This window comes from Magnolia sinica, chromosome 5, assembly GCF_029962835.1.
Source record: "Magnolia sinica isolate HGM2019 chromosome 5, MsV1, whole genome shotgun sequence".
Lineage (NCBI taxonomy): Eukaryota > Viridiplantae > Streptophyta > Magnoliopsida > Magnoliales > Magnoliaceae > Magnolia > Magnolia sinica.
The window spans coordinates 70,211,597-70,228,770 of record NC_080577.1 but is presented as its reverse complement, the minus strand read 5'-3'; the positions used below and the strand labels follow the sequence as shown (position 1 = coordinate 70,228,770).

The window sequence follows — 17,174 nt, the reverse complement described above, 5'->3', positions numbered from 1 at the left end:
CATAAAGGATGCATACATGGTAAGTTTCCATTTAATGGGGGCCTAAATGTATCACTGACTGAGGGAAACATTGGGAAAACGGTGGAATTTTATAGGAAACTTTAGGAGATGCTAAAGTACACATTTGCTTATTTAGGAATAAAACAATTACACAAAGGATGCATGCATAATAAGTTTCCATTTAATGGGGCCTAAAAGCATTTGTTGTTGTAAGAAATCAGTCCAATAGTAACCATCCAACCATACAATCATCAATCCATCCATCCAACCATATAGCCATCCATTCCTCTGATCCAGCCATCCATCCATCCCCTCCATACAACCATCCAATCATCCAACCATACAACCATCCATCCATCCAACCATACACCCATCCCCAAAATTTCCCATTTGGATGATTCGATATTCAAATCTCTCGATTTCTCACCCACATCAATATAAATGCATGAGAAACATAAATTTCAAGTGAAACCTACAAGAAAATCAAAGGAAAAAAACAATTTATTTCGAGTATTTCATACCTTCAAACTCACAGTCCGCCAAGCCTTCGATCCAAGATTTCTCCACAACGAAGGAGCTTTGAGCCACAAAACAGGAAGGCGAGGTGCCGAAATCCACTAAGGATGACAATTTGTTTTTTGTTTTTTGAGAATTATGCACAAAGTAGCTGGATGCAGGGATATTTTTGCTTGATGTTGCTGAAAATATCACCTGTTTTGGTGGTATCTAGAACTCATGCATGTGATCTCTCAGCAATAATATAGCAATATCTCGCGATATCAACAGCTAGAGATATTTCACTGCAATTTTGGTGAAATTTTACTGACATCTGGAATTTTCGAAACTAACTTGCATTTCAAGATTGCTGGATCACTGATACCAATAGTATCGGCTATGTTATCAATTATATCGCAGATATTTTGCTACAGTGGTCCAAAGTCAATGCTAAACATACGACACAACAAAAATTCAGAAAAATACATGTTATTCGGTCTTTTAATACTGAACAGCCCTGTTAAAGGGAAAACAATGGAATCAATGGTAACTTCTCAAACCTGATATTTGCTGTACTATGAACTTCAGTGTTAATCCTTATTTTATGTTTCATTCAACAACTTATAACAAGTGATGAGTGACATATTGTGCATGACATGTTTGGAGTGAAAGAAATAAAATTGACATCTAAGGACAGAGAAAATAAATCTAGCTGATCAAACACTATCAAGAGAACAACTGAACTCTCAGGACCCAGGATGTGCTTGATTCCAAAACATTTCTTTAATTCTTGAACCCAAGAAATTCCCATAATCTTTTCATCTTGTTTTTGGATCACATTGATTCTAATTCCTTCAATATGTTCTTCACCAATCAGTGAACATCGCTGTTTTATTTGACATAAAATATATTATGCTTGGAAGCATGCTTCTAGAAGGGAAAAAAGAAGTGGGGGAAAAGAACTCTGTGCATGCATGCTCTTATGTTAGTTGAAATTATATTCGCACACATATGATGACACTGGTGCTCCATCTTTTGCTCTGAATTATTTATTAGGTGTGCATGGTACACACATATGACACTGGTGCACCATCTCAACTTGAGTGTTTTATAGATTCTATCCTATGCTTTTTTTATTATTTATTTATTTTTATTTTTTTATGGTATGCCACTGAAGAAGTAAAGCATTTTTTCTTTTTCTTTTTGTTTTTCGTGCTATCTTTATTTAGATCAAGGCCATCACCAAATAGCTAGGACATGGCTATGATGATGATGATCATTATTATTTAGATCAAGAGGCATCCGATGAAAAGTGCTAAAGAATTTTTACATTTCCTTTTTCCATCTTTGTTGAATTTGTTTTTTTTTTCCTCTTATGGCATTTGGTTATTTTCGTAGATCAGGGAAGAAAAAGTTAAGGTCCTGACACCAAAGGAAGCTGGGTATGCAATTCAACTCTCAAACAAAACCCTCCTTGATGTTCGTCCATCAACAGAACACAAGAAGGTGAGCAATTTCTATTTTTCTGTGCTTGAACTCAAATATGTGAAACACCGATGTGTAGAATGCTCACTCTTCTTAGCCACCCAGTTTCATTGTTTATGAGGTGGAACCTTCCTAGACAATTCTGTTTCTGAATGTTACATTGTCATTTCCTTTTATGATTTACAACTTTCATAATATTGAAGTTTTAAATGTGTGTGTGTGTGTGCGGGGGGGGGGGGGGGGGGGGTGGGAGTTCGATTGGATATTGTTGCTTGAAAAAATATGTATGCCCAACATTGAATGGTTGGGACAAGGCTATGTTGACGATGATGTAAATCTAGTGTTTCTTGCTATCTCACATGGAAGTTCTTTTTGACTCATGTCAGATGAAGAAAATCTAGTGTCCAGTACTTTTTTTTTTTTTTGGGTTAGCTCTCTCTCTCTCTCTCTCTCTCTCTCTCTCTCTCTCTCTCTTTATCAATATCATTATCTGCTTGCAGGCATGGGTTAAAGGCTCTACGTGGATTCCAATCTTTGATGTTGATGACAGATTGGATGTTGGAGCTGTCTCGAAGAAGATCACAAATTTTGTAATGGGTATATGCATCTTGTATCTTCTTTCATGAGCTATTAGCATTCATTTTCGAACAAACATTATGCATTCCTTTTTGTAGTAATCAATTGGTGCATTTTCTTGTGAACGATATTTCCTGTATTTTAAAATTTTGAGTTTTGTACCATCCTTCTTAGGGGGTATTATAGTAATTTTTTTTTCCTACTTTTTGTGTGCATTTTCACTATTTTAGCATGTAGGATTTTCTTAGGTGCGTTTTGGTTCCCTTTTTTTTTTTTTTTAATTAACAGCAACTTAGTGAGTATAGGAAGAAATGATACAGTAAGAGATCGGGAATGCTTGTCCAATACAAAGTGACAATTTTACTTGACCTTTTGCAAGGGTGTCAACATCTTTGGCTTTTATATCGGGTAGGTTTTGGAATTTAGAAAGAGTTAATGTAAATTAAAAAGCTACCTTATGGAAATGTTTGGTTTGAGTTTAGACTCTTGTCATTTAGTCAAGTTACCTAGATTAAATTTGCTAGTCATGGGTTTTGGGTCCTTTGGGTAGCTTCTTGAGAAGTTTATTTAGTTACAGTAAAGTAGGAAAGTGAGTTGCCAGAAGTGTTCGTAGTATCTATATTGTTACATGTATTGCTAGCAGGGGATATAGAAATATGTATCGACATCGCTAATATTATCGTCGATGATACGGGAAGGATATTGGAAGATATTTAATCTCTAGAGATCAAAGAAGAGGAAGAAAAATTATTGGAAAAGGAGATTAGAAGACGGGAACTCTTGCAAGCGAAGTACGCTGCTAGATTTAGGGAGGAGGAAATAAAATGGAGACAACGTTCTAGGGCTCTATGGTTGAAGGAAGGAGATAAAAATACGAAATTTTTTCATGCAATGGCAAGTGCGAGGGCAAGAGTTAATAAAATTTAGTCATTGATGGTGGAGGGTAATAGAGTTGCAGGGAAATCTAAGGTGTGTGATACTATTATTAAATTCTATAAGAACCTCCTATCGAGAGATGAGTGGAAGTGACCATTATTAGATAATCTCATATTTGACTTTATATCTCTAGAAGCGGCGGAATTTTTGGAAGATCCTATCTCGGAGGCAAAAATAGTGAAAGCAGTATCAAAGTTGAGAGCCTTCTTTCAAAGATTTTGGGAGTGTATTAAGCAAGGTGTAATTTGTTTTATTAGCGAGCTCTACAATCCAGGTAAAATCATCCCTGAGCTAGGGGCCACATTCATTGCGTTGATTCCAAAAAAGGTACTTGAAAGCCTTCATGACTTTAGACCGATAAGTCTCTTAGGAGGTCCGTACAAGGTATTGGCAAAGGTGTTGGCTTCTAGATTCCGCTCTGTCATTAGGAAAGTTATATCTCTTTCGTAAGGGTCTTTTGTGGAAGGAAGACAAATTGTGGATTTTTCTTTGGTGGTGCATGAGTGTATTAATTCATATAATAGGTAGGGCCAGAGGGGAATAGTAATTTTTTTGAATGATTCGGAGGGGAATAGTATGCAAGCTGGATACCAAAAAAGCATACAACTATGTTGATTGGGGATTGCTGGACTATATATTGGGAAGAATGAGATGGGGTCAAAAGTGGCGTTATTGAATTAAGGAATGTCTCTTTGGCCAAATTTTTTATTTTGGTTAATGGATCTCCAAATGGTTTCTTTTTAGGTTTGAGAGGATTACAACAAGGGGATCCTATATACACTTATTTGTTTGTAGTGGTGATGGAGGTCTTTTTAGAATGAATGAAAGAGGAGCTGAGGTAAACTTGGTAAAAGGATTTGGAGTGGATAATTTGGATCTTCAGGTTACACATCTTCAGTTTTCTGATGACATATTGCTATTTTTGTGAAGAAGAAATTTCTAAATTAAGTAATCTTCAACTGATAATGGTGAGTTCTGAAGCAGTATCAAGTTTGAAGGTGAATATTACCAAAAGCAAATTATTGGGGCTGGGGATCTCAAAAGAGGAAGTGAAATCTTTTGCGAGAATTTTCAAAGTGTAGGGAGGGATATTTTCTTACAATGTACCTTGGTCTTCCTTTATGTATTGGAAGGCCCACGAAACATCTGTTGGATAAAGTGGTTGAGAGGTTCGAAAGCAAACTATTTCAATGGAAGGGTAAATACTACATACTTATCTTTGGGTGCAAGGTTAACTCTTATAAAGGCAACAATGTTTAACCTTCTGGTGTAACTATATGTCGTTATTTAAATATCTAATAGCAGTGCTAAATAAATTGGAAAAGCTAAGGCGGGACTTGTTATGCCAAGGGGCAAATGACAAATAAATTTCATCTAATGAAGTAGGAGGAAGTGTGTATGCTGTGGGAACAAGGGGAGTAGGGTTAAAGAGCTTGGAGATAATGAATTCAACCTTGTTAGGGAAATGGGTTTGGCGATTTGGGGTGGAAGAGGGATCATTATGGAGAAGATCAAATCTCTAATACATAATTAATGTTAACTAAAATTGAGGTGAATTCATTTTTAGGCGTCTACCAAACAGGGCATTAGTAATAATGCAAAAATCAAGATATTTTCCCATTATGCTTTAATCAAAATTCTTCTTGAATTAATTGGCTGTTGAGATGTGAAATTGTATATATTTGACCATTCTTGGTTTTCAAGCATGAATTTATTGGTGAAGTTATATAACACAACTTTTGACATTTCTGCTCTAAATTAAATTTCTATAACGGAGTTTCAATTTCCTCAAATTACTGTACCATGATTTTTGCTGCAAGCACTTACTATACTGTGGTTTGATTTCTATGGGTTGGATTTAATTGGGGGAAATTTACAATTTCTCAAATCTTGGAAAAGATGTCAGAAGACAACTTTGTCTTATTTCTGGTCTCAATTTGAAATCCTGGATATTAGGTGACTTATGTCACTGTTTTCCATGATGTGTTCATTATTAATATTATTAGTTAAGAAGTCGTTGCTCCTCTAGAAGTTATTTGGGAAATTGGGAGTAGTTGTTTTTTACTGATTGTGTTTGTGTAGGAGGTTGGTGGAGCGGCATACCTATGTTTGCCTATGATAAGTATGTAACAAGTTACTATCATTTCCTTTTCTTTTATGTAATTTCTTATTCTTTTAAATCTTTGTTATCCACCATTTTGCCACAGCCGGTTCATGTCAAAAGTTGAGGAGAAGTTTCCAAAAGATATCGACCTCATTGTTGCCTGCCAAAAGGGATTGAGGTAAATGATTTTAGCTTCTTAATATGTTTTACTAATTCTTGCATGCAACAGTGTGCTTCTGGATATGTTTCTCTTGCTGTTCTAGGCATAACTATGTAGGGAGAAAGGGAAGAACAAATCGATTACAAGAGGAGAAAAAATGGCTTCTCGAATAGAGTCAAGGGGACAAACAGAAGGCTTCAAGTACACAGTCTGCACTCTGATTGCTGCTACTCTCTCTCCCTCTCTCTCTCTCTCTCTCTCTCTCTCTCTCTTGTTGGTTCTCCCGTTGTTGTCAGTGGCCTGTAGCTCTTCATTGCTGGTTTTCTTTGGTGTGTGCAGTCTGATTGCTTATCACCCTACTTCATTGTTGACCTTGTTTCCTTTGCACTCGTGACTGCTGATTGCTGATCACATTCAGTTTGCACTTTTCACTACACACAAGCACATACTACACTTTGATTGCTGACAACTTTCAATTTGAAGGTTGCAGTTTGCACAGCAGAATCACAGATACAAATATACAATTTTGCAAAAAAATTGAAATGTTGCAATCGCATTTCATCAATGGGTGACGTGTCCCCATGGACCCCACCATGAAGATGTGTCTCCACCGCCATGAGGATGGATACTTTGTTGGGCCCAGTGTTTCCCACATGTTTACCGTCATGTTGATCGGTTTTGCCTGAGTCAAATTTTGTAGCTGGACCAGAGCCAAGCTCCTGTCCTGATTTTACCAACCGTGAGCCCATTGAAAAGTTACCTAACAAACATGACCAATTATGTCATTTACATGTAAATTGACTCATGTGGCATTCAACCTAAAAATAAAAAACAAAAAAAAAAAAAAATCTGCCCCAGAGATCTTCATTGCCAATGTGGTCCTGACCATACCTCGTCTGTTGGCTATTTTTTTGCTTTCTTTTTTTTTTTTTTTTTTGATGAATGTAATGGTTTTATTAACCGAACGGCAAATAGAACAGCAAAAGCACACAAACTAAAAATACAAAAGCACTCAGCGCTTGTGACATCAGCTACCCCAGCTCCCAGCCCTGGATATAACTTTTACAGGTATACTGCTGCAGCAGGAGAACCTAAGAAACCCCACGATACAGGCTAACCCCGGTCTGAGATCCAAAGGACTCTCAAAGTGCCCTCTTTAGCTGCGTTGAACAGGTCATTCGCTAAGCGATTAATGTGAACAGACACAACTTCCAAGTCAGCACCATAGATCTCTTGCCTGCTCTAATGCCTGCAACAGTAGCACTCTGCTGGCCCTCATCCACCCAATGCCGTTCGGCAAGTTACCTTCCACTGTCAGTGAGTATAGATTGTGATCCCCTGCAATTTGAGCTCCTCTGAGGAGCGCTTCAGCCTAAGATGAATCTCCGAACCCTGATGGCCCAGAAAAGTGGACTATTTGTGTCGTCCCTATCCTTCCCTCCTACTGTTTGGCCCTGGTTACCTGGGGGCATCTGTTTAAGTTTAGCTTCTATAATCCAAGAGGAGCCATCCGAGCTCTTTCTTCTCCTTGTTACGCCCACAATTTAAGGCTGCATCCCAATTGGACTGCAGTAAAACCTCCCGAATACCGGCCGTGACCTTATTTTGCTTTCCCCAACTTGCCACAAGATTCAAAGACTCCCCAAAGATGAAAGCTTCTGATTTTTCTGCATCCTGAAAAATTCTGTCGTTTTGTTTGATCTGCACTCACCAGAAGCATGCCTTCAACCATAGTCACCAAAGGCTGAAGGGATTTACCTTCGAAGCCCCAAGCTCCAACTGTCCAGCAATTGCAAAGTTCCTTCGTCATTGCTGGCATTACCCACAAGATGCCAAACAGCTTGTATACCACATGCTCCGAGCAAATCTACAATGAACAAACAACTGATTCATATCCTCAGTCAGAGTCTACCATGTTTCTTTCCCTCCTGTTTCTTCAATTTCTACCTCTGGTTTTGGGTCATAAATGAAGATGCTGAGGTCATAAATGAAGATGCTGAAATTATATGCTCCACATTAGTTCTTCTGAGCAAGAAAGAACTCTCAACTGAACTTCTAGTACTACTACCACTCAGAATGAATTTTCTATGATCTTCCTCCATAATCTGTATGTCATCAAATCTGGTTTACTCTCCATTTGATCAAGACTTCATTGTAAGCCTGATGCAAGTAAAGATTTAATGCAGGGGCATTTTCACACTAGGCTCGAGTGAGGTCGCCTGTTGGATGCAGGGGCACACTCGGGGTGGGTGACCCATACGATTTGGGGCCCATGGGGGAGGTCTCGTGTTCGAGACTCCTTACCAGGGGTGATTAATGCGCATTTCACGCCGGGCTCGAGTGGGGTAGCCCGTGGGATGCGGGGACACACTCGAGGTGGGTGGCCCATGTGATTTGGGGCCCACGAAGGGGGTTCGGCCGAGGTCCTAACCCATGAGATGTGGGGCCTGGGCTATGAGATAAAGGGATTAATTTGCCATACTCTAACAGTTCGAGCTTTTAGAGCAAGTGGTTAATTGTCCTGCATCAAGATTGCTTGCTTATCTCTCGATCTCATTTGTGTTCCAAAGGCAACTGCTTAGAAGCTATATCTATTTCATCAGATACTTCACTGTTGTGATCCTCTTGTATATATTCTTCTAAGTCTTCTATATTGAAAGTGACTTATATTAGCACCCTTTAGTATTTGAATATAAGATGCATTAGGATCCATGCGTTTACCGATGCCGCATAATGCAATCATTTAAGGCTTGAGTTTTAGATAGTCAATACATTCCCTGAGGAAACAGTTACTAACATGGGTAGACCATCAAATGACCTTCAGCATATTCCTTGAATTGTTGATGTGCATCTGCTTGAGTTGTGTTTTGCTGTTCACGGTTTCCTGTTGAACCTCATATGTATCTACTGCAGATGGTCTATGAAGTCTTCAGGCTTATGGCTAACCCGAGTTTGTAGAGGCAAACGAATCAAATGCAAGACATTATTGGTTTGGTACCTACATGCAACCTCAAATAGAGAGCTTCCGGTAGTGCTACTCACTGAACTATTGCAAGGAAACTAATGTAGGGGCATTTTTACACTGGGCTCGAGTGAGGTAGCCTGTGGGATGCGGGGACACACTTGGGGTGGGTGGCTCGTGTGAGGCGGTACCCATGTGATGTGGAGCCCATGAGGGGGGTTCGGCTGAGGTCCTAACCCATAAGATGTAGGGCTTGGGCTATGAGATAAAGAGATTGATTCGCCATGCTCTGAAAGTTCGAGCTTTTAGAGCAAGAGGATGTGGATTACAGAGGACAAGCTACAACATTTAGATCCAAACATTTTGGAGCACTACAGGAGTTTTATTCCGTTAGAGGCGAACTCTTCTCAGCCGAGGAGAGTTGATGAGGCCATCGCTTCACATACAACCTTGCGTACGTATCAGAGGAGGTGGGCCACACCGATTTCCTTGTGGCTAGGCGAGTATCTATGATCGTGTTGAGGACTCCATATGCATGTGCGAACATCTGAAAGACCCCACACTCGGAAGATGCACATGGGCTGCTTTATGGAGTGATCCAGATTGTTGGATTGGAGGGACGCGACGATCGAGCCATTGGATCACATAATCGGGCCATTGATCGTTGATCGTCCACATCAGTTTTAGACTTTATCATCTCTTAGGATTTATTTTTTGATTATTTTATATTTGGACACATTATGGGTGTTTTGGTTGATTTTATTTAGACTAGGGCTATTTTCATTAAGATTCACAAGACGGGGATTATCATAAATTTTGAAACTTCTTGGATCTATAAAAAGAGGGGAGAGTGTGACCTCTATCTCATTGGATTTTGTGATAATTAAAAAAAAAAGAAAAGAGAAAAGCTCTTGCTTCTTCTTCCATCTTCATGCGATTTGAAGATACTTACATGTGATTTGAAAGGGAGATTGGTATGAGGCTAATCTTCATCAACGGAGGTGCGAGGTTTCCATCCATCCCTACACCATCTTCTCTCTTCTCCTGCATCAGGGTATTTTTTTCGAATTTGATTCTCCCATCCTAAGCCTTCATCCTTTCATAAACCCATCTTTCATTTACCTTTCAACAATCCCAAACCCCAACCGACCTAACCCATCCATCCCACTCCACACGTGTGACCGTATGGCCACACGTGTGAATCCTTCGGGTTGGCCGTACGGCCACACCTTACCCCTTTTGGCTTCCCATTATATTTATATGAAAATTCCCTTCTTCCATGCCCAAAACTCTGACCCTAAACCTAAAATTCATATTTTTCCTACTTTCCCAAATTACCTAAACCCTAATTTTTACCCTAGGTTGTATTAGGCATTCTACTTTGAAATAAACTACATCCTATGCTAATTAGATTTCCCTACATCCATTATATCCTAGTTTTGTTTTATTTAATGATCTTATGTGATGATGTTGGTAACTTAGGCTAGGATCATGCATGATGTTCATTTGGTTTTCATGAGATTCGTGATGATTATGGCAATGCTTGTGTTTATTTGTTAATTGTCTTAATTCTGCTACTTGATCTCACATGTTATTTGGTTCATGCATCGGTCCTGCGTCAGAAACTCTGCATGTAAAGCACTAAATACGAAATTGCCACTTTATGACCTATTGGACATTGTAGCATTGTGTCCAAACTTTGATTGGTCATTTCCATATAGCCGATTGTTCAAGGATGAGAAGCATTTGAATATTTAAGTCCTTTCTTATCTTTGCACTAAAGTCTTTTAGAAGCAGTGTTTGAAGTATTGATGTTGCACTTTGTATCACACCCTTGGGAGATGCAACTATCATGGGAACGTTGAAATATCTCATGTTGTATCATAGTCTGGTAACATTAGGGAACTTTTTGAAATGGTGAAAATTTTGAGTGAAACTTTAATTCTTCATATTTTCACAGATTTTTTTCATTGCACATGATTACATGCTAAAACATTACAAAATGAGAAAAAAAAAAAACTATGCACAATAGTTATTTTCACAGGACAAAACAATATGTTTTTGCCCGTTGGATAAAACATTGCTTTGAAAATCCTCTTTGGTCACGATTTATCCACCAAATTCATGTTTTGATGAAAAACAATTCAGGTGGATTATTAAAACATAACTACAGAGAATCCACTAAGAGATATGGGCAAAAATAGTTTTTCTTGTTCTTATTTGTCAATCGAGGGACCACACTTTCAAAACGTGGATTCCATTCAATCATGTACTATACTTAGGTTGTCTATTTTATGAATAGAATTAGTCTCCTTCATTATCGCTTAAATAAGGGATTGTAATAACCCAAAACTATGGGTCAACATATACCATGTATAACATTCTGTAATCTATTTAAGAGGATGGAATCTCACAATGAGGACCACCGGAATTGAATCAAAACTTGATTTCAAGATTCAACAATTCAAATTTCTATAGAAATATCATGATATCAAAGCTAGGTTGCTCTCTTTGATGTTCGCGCGATTTTCTTTGCGATCAGAGACTCTTCGTCTTTGATTTATAGACTTCCTTGTCTCGTCATTCCCATCATTTTTTTATTTTTTTATTTTTATTTTTTTATAATCTGCTGCAATGAAAGAAAGTCGTAGCATCTCCTCTCTGTTCGTACAGAACGAGTTTGCAATCTTCCAAGCAACATTAGAAATTATTCTCAGTTCATGACAGCCTGAATATTCAGAACATTCAGAAGATTTTTAGCATTTTTTGCTCATTAGAGGTAGGATTTTTTTAATCACAGTTTTGATTTCCTAGTTTTCTACAGTAGGTTTCATTGTATCCACACAACATCAAGGTCCTCTTGCTGGTTATTGGATCTGATCCATCGTCCGATCATCTACTGGGCCTCCCTGTGTAGTCGGTAGCTGCAGATAGGGTCGGTTGACTTGTTTGTTTTCTGTACTTCGTTCGTAGATTTTATCTATTCTTGGCTGTCAATTATAGAAATGGAGAAGTCTGAGGTATTTTTGGTTCGATTTAGTGGCTAACATTATACCTCTTGGGCTTTTCAATTCCAAGTGTACCTTAAAGGCAATGAATTGTGGGGGCATGTCTCCAGGTTTAATCTGCTGCCTACAGAGGACGAGAAAAAGAAATCCTCTTGGCATACTCAGGATGCAAAAATCAAATCCTGGATTCTTGGATCAATAGATCTTAAATTCATTTTGCATCTCTAACCTATAAAATTGCAAAGGACGTGAGAATTTTAAAAAAAGGTATATCATCAAGGAAATTATACACGTCAATTCCAAGTAGAATTTGACATTCCTCAAGATCATCAAGGAACTTTGTACATTCAAGAATATTATTCAAGCTTTCTTACTTTATGGGTTGAATATGATGAGATTAAATATGCTAATGTATCTTACGCCGTTCTGGTTGAAATACAAGGACTTCATGCAACTAGTCACCGGGACCAATTTTTTATGAAACTGCATTTTGAATATGAGACTGTTCGGTCTAAGTTAATGAGTAGGGTTCCATCTCCATCCTTGGATGAATGCCTGAATGAACTTCTTCGTGAGGAATATCGACAATTGATGAAATTATATTTGGAATATAAAACTATAAAAAGTATTGTTGATGTTGCTTACGCTGCTCAAGGATAACCTTCTCCTTGTGATATGAGTATCGTGCAGTGTTATAGTTGTAAAAAAAATTGGTCATTATGCTTCCTTGTGTCAACAAAATTTTTTTACTTTCTGCAAAGGAACTAGTCATGTCATTAATGAATGCCTTAAACGACCTCAGAATCGGACTACTTCAAATCGGTTTCCTCCTACCTATACTGCAACAATTGCTGCGCCTGTTCCATAGCTTGTGATTTCATCTGCTTCAACTACTGCCTCCTCATCTAGTACACAACCTAGCTCATCTGCTTCTCTGACCCCCGAAATGGTCCAGAAAATGATTCTAAATACATTTTTTTTGCACTTGGTGTCTCAGGTAAAATAAGAAAACCTCATTTTGTTTGGTATCTTGATTCTGGAGCATCAAATCACCTCACATTCACATATGAAAATCTTTTATATGTCAAAAAATACACTGGCAATCTCCAAGTTCAGATTGCAGATGGAGACAGTCTTTCAATTACTACAGTTGGTGATGTTCCCAGCTCAGACCCATTGACAAATGTTTATCTCTCTCCTTGCTTGACCACCAATTTAATTTCTGTTGGCCAACTTGTTGACAATAACTACAATATCTTATTTTCACCTTCAGCTTGTGTGATATAGGATCAGATGTCGTGTCGGGGAAAGTGATCGTGAGGGCCTTAAATGTGAACGTCTCTTTCCTCTTTTGCCTTTCTGCACTTCTTGAACATAAACCAATAAAAGATTTTTGTTTTTCTGTTTAGAATAATTGCCAATTGTGGCACAATAGGCCTGGACATCCAATTTCGAAAACTTTTTGATGTTCAATTCTGGATTGACGAATAAATCTGTTGGTGTGAAAAATTGTGTTTCTTTTGATTGCAATACTTCTAAGTTTGGAAAAAGTAAGACCCTTATATTTCCTTCATCCACTACATTAAGTTCAAAATGTTTTGATTTACTACATAGTGATGTATGGGGAATTGCTCCTGTTATTTTTTATGCCCATTACAAGTATTTTGTGACATTTATTGATGATTTTACTCGTTTTACTTGGGTTTAGTTCTTGAATCTGAAGTCCAAAGTTTTTCATGCGTTTAAGATGTTTTTAGCCTATGTCAAAAATCAGTTTTCTACCTGCATTAAACTTCTCCATTTTTAGCCTGTCCCTTAAGATCTCTTGTCTGCATCTGACCCAACCTAACCTCCCTCTTTGTGTTGCTCCATACGACTTTCTAAGCCTCCTGACTGATATGGCCATATTACCTTGATGGCTACACTGTCTTCTACTTCTATTCCCACCTCCTACTCTCAGGTCGTGCAGCATGACTGTTGGAGACAGGCCATGCAGGATGAATTGTAGGCTCTTGGAAAGAATCACACTTGGGATATTGGACAAGGTCCCACATTTATCAAACCGATTGGATGTAAGTGGGTTTATTCTATTAAACTCAAAGCTGATGGAATAGGAAATCGACAGGAATACGTGATTGACTATGAAGAAACATTTGCACCGGTGGCAAAAAATGTATACCATTCATATTATTCTCGCCATTGCCACATCACAATCCTGATTGCTATACTAGATGGATGCCAAACATGCTTTTCTTCATGATGACCTTAAGAAGGTCTATATGTGCTTATCCCAAGGAGTACACTGTACTTCTCGCCATACTGTGTGTCGATTGCGGCGTTCCTTTTATGGTCTCAAACAAGCTCCACGTGCTTGGTTTGAGAAATTCAGAAGCTCTCTTCATGACATTGGTTTTACCCAGACTACTTATGATGCATCTTTGTTCCTTCATCAAACTTCTACTGGCCTTACTGCTCTCCTTGTCTACATTGATGATATTCTCGTCACTAGTACTAATTCCAACATGACAAGGCGTCTTTAAGCTTCCCTCCATGCATCATTTCATATGAAGGATTTGGGTCCGCTCACTTACTTCCTTGGACTAGAGGTTCATCAATCTTTCTCGAGGATTGTTTCTCAATCAACACAAATATATTGACAATCTCTTTGAACTTGCCAATCTTCTACATTCTACTCCAGTTGACACACCTCTTAAATTAAATGTCAAGTTGAGCAAAGATGACGGTGATCTTCTCCCTGATCCTACCTTATATCGATGACTTGTTGGCAGTTTATTTAACTATCACAAGACTTAATATATCTTATGTTGCTTACTTGTTGAGTCAATTTATAGGTGCTCCTCGACATCTTCACTTAGTAGTGGTCAAACGCCTCATTTGATACTTTCTTAGCACAATCCAAAGAGGTTTATATTTTCCCATTGCTAATTATCTTACCCTACATGCATACTCTGATGTTGATTGGGCTAGTTGCCCTGACATGCACCGATTAACCAGTAGCTGGTGCATGTACCTTGGCAAGGCATTAATCTCCTGGAAATGTAAGAAGTAGGATCGGGTATCAAAATCTTCTACAGAAGCAGAGTATCTAGTTATTTCCTCTACTTGTTCTGAATCCTTTGGTTCCGTGGACTTTTGGCTGATCTAGGCTTTGTTCAACCTCATACTATGCCTCTACATGTTGATAATACCAGTGTCATTAAAATTGCAGAGAAGCCAGTGTTTCATGAGCGTATAAAACACATTGAAATTGATTGTTACTTCATTCGTGATGAATATGAGTGTCGGGTCATCAACCTCCCTCACGTCTCCACCAACCTTCAAATTGTTGATATCTTCACGAAAGGATTGCCTTGACCACGCCATCAATTCTTTGTGTCTAAATTGATGCTGTTTGATTCTCCGGCATCAATTTGAGGGGGGTGTCAATTGAGGTACCACACTCTCAAAACATGGATCCCATTCAATCATGTACTATACTTAGGTTGTCTGTTTTAGGAATAGAATTAGTCTCCTTCATTATCTCTTAAATCAGGGATTGTAATCACCTAAAGTTATGGGTCAATATATACCATGTATAGATCTATTTAAGAGGATGGAATCTCATAATGAGGACCACCGGAATTGAATCAAAACTTGACTTCGAGATCTTGGCAATTCGGATTTCTGTAGAAATATCATTATATAATTTTTTTTTTTTCTTTTTTTAAATGATGTTCACTAGTTTTAGTCAAAATATTGCAAATATTGCCTAAAAATTTCATATCGCCCATGTGATATAACCAGTGTTTAGAGTGTCAGTATCATTACATGCATTGATGACCAAGGATACAAAAACATGTATCCATGCCAATATTATCGCTGATATTGATACTGAGAAATGTATCGCTATCTGAGGGAAACATTGAGGAAACGTTGGGAGAAAGGTGGAATTTTTCAGTGAAACTTCAGGTGGTGTAAAAAGGCATGTTTATACATGTAGGAATCATAATATTGCAAAAAACAACTATGCATATTAAGTTTCCATTTTATAGGGTCCTAACCATGTGTTATCGAAAAAATCAATATAAAACAAATATATAAAATTTATAGCCAATCAATGGATAGGGCAACATTCATTAATATATAAAATTTCCACATTAATTAATAGTGACAAACACATGTTTTCCAATACAAAAATGAAAAAAGAAGAAGAAGGATTTCATCAATTTCCCCCATTTTCAGTTAAATGATTATTTTTTCGCCTCAAATCCATGTCAATGCATGAGAATTATGCATATATGTGGATTTCCATTGCAATACATGCTAATGTTTGAAAAATGCATAGCCAACAGTTTGGTATCATTGACCTAGCAATACTGGTAATATTGGTGATATCATTGATAATATGCCAATATTTGGAACACTTCATGAAACGATAATTTCAGCCTATACCGTCAATAAATTGATCATGGTCTACAAGTAGCTCAAAGATTCTCATTGCAGCTTGACCCTGTCGATTTAGGAACCCCATGCAATTACATGATTTGCTTTAAACTTGAAAGGAAATGGAAGAGGAAGGAGAGGAGAAGAAGGAAGTGTCTTTTGGAGGCACATGCCTCTTGAGTCTCATATTCTTGTTAATAGATATTACAATGATAAAAGTTCCCCTAGTGATGGAATGTAACACGTAGCTATGCACTAGGCACACATACCATGCACACCCACAGATGCCACCTCACCTGTGGCTCATTTAATTGCTTCCTCCAATCATAGACTGTGCAGCACTTGCCTTAAAAGTTACAACTCCTTTGTGAAGTAGCCAGCCAACTACCTGTGCTAGCCAAAGCTAAATTGAAGAGGAGAGCACAGCACGAAAGAGACTTGGAAGGCAAGAAAACTTGTAGTGCAATAGAACGTAAGAGAGTTTACAACTTCCGAGGCACAATTACCTTCTAGTCACTTTACTGGATGTTTAGGATGATTCTATGTGACAATCATCCAATGGATAGGAATAGAAATCTTCTAGACTATTCTACACTAAATCCTATTCTTATAAAGAAAACTCCTGATGCTGGCGACTCCAGCTGTAGCTCATGCTTTCCTGGTGGAGAGCTTTGTTTCAGGAAGAAGGGTAGTCTTTCTTACCCATTCGGTATAAGAAACCACAAAGGAACTGTAGAAACTTCTAGAGATCTCTACTACACTACTCCAGACTATACCATTCCTAGAAATCTCTACACATTATGTACACAGGCCTCCAGTGTACAAGTAGAGCATAAAATGGCTGAGTCCCTGATTTAGTCCCTTGTGAACATTCAGTCCGGGACAACTGGCTTATCTTTGACCTCATTGCCTATGAGCAAGGTGCACATTTTACCTCCATATGTAACACAGGTTTGTGAACATGTTCTTTTTCCTCCAATTATGCATTTCCTGATTCAATCATGG

General features: G+C 38.1%; 1 protein-coding gene across 2 annotated transcripts in view; it reads left to right on the top strand.

The window, feature by feature from the left end:
* Positions 1-17,174, top strand: part of LOC131246133 (rhodanese-like domain-containing protein 11, chloroplastic) — a 40,778-nt gene that overhangs the window by 18,932 nt on the left and 4,672 nt on the right. For both annotated transcript variants that reach the window (XR_009171200.1, XM_058246019.1), the window contains exons 3-6: positions 1,894-2,001; positions 2,481-2,577; positions 5,575-5,614; positions 5,700-5,774. Coding sequence is in view for 1 of the 2 variants with exons in the window: in XM_058246019.1 (XP_058102002.1) it covers positions 1,894-2,001; positions 2,481-2,577; positions 5,575-5,614; positions 5,700-5,774 (320 nt within the window). In the remaining variant the exon portion in view is untranslated. The remainder of the gene's footprint in view (positions 1-1,893; positions 2,002-2,480; positions 2,578-5,574; positions 5,615-5,699; positions 5,775-17,174) is intronic.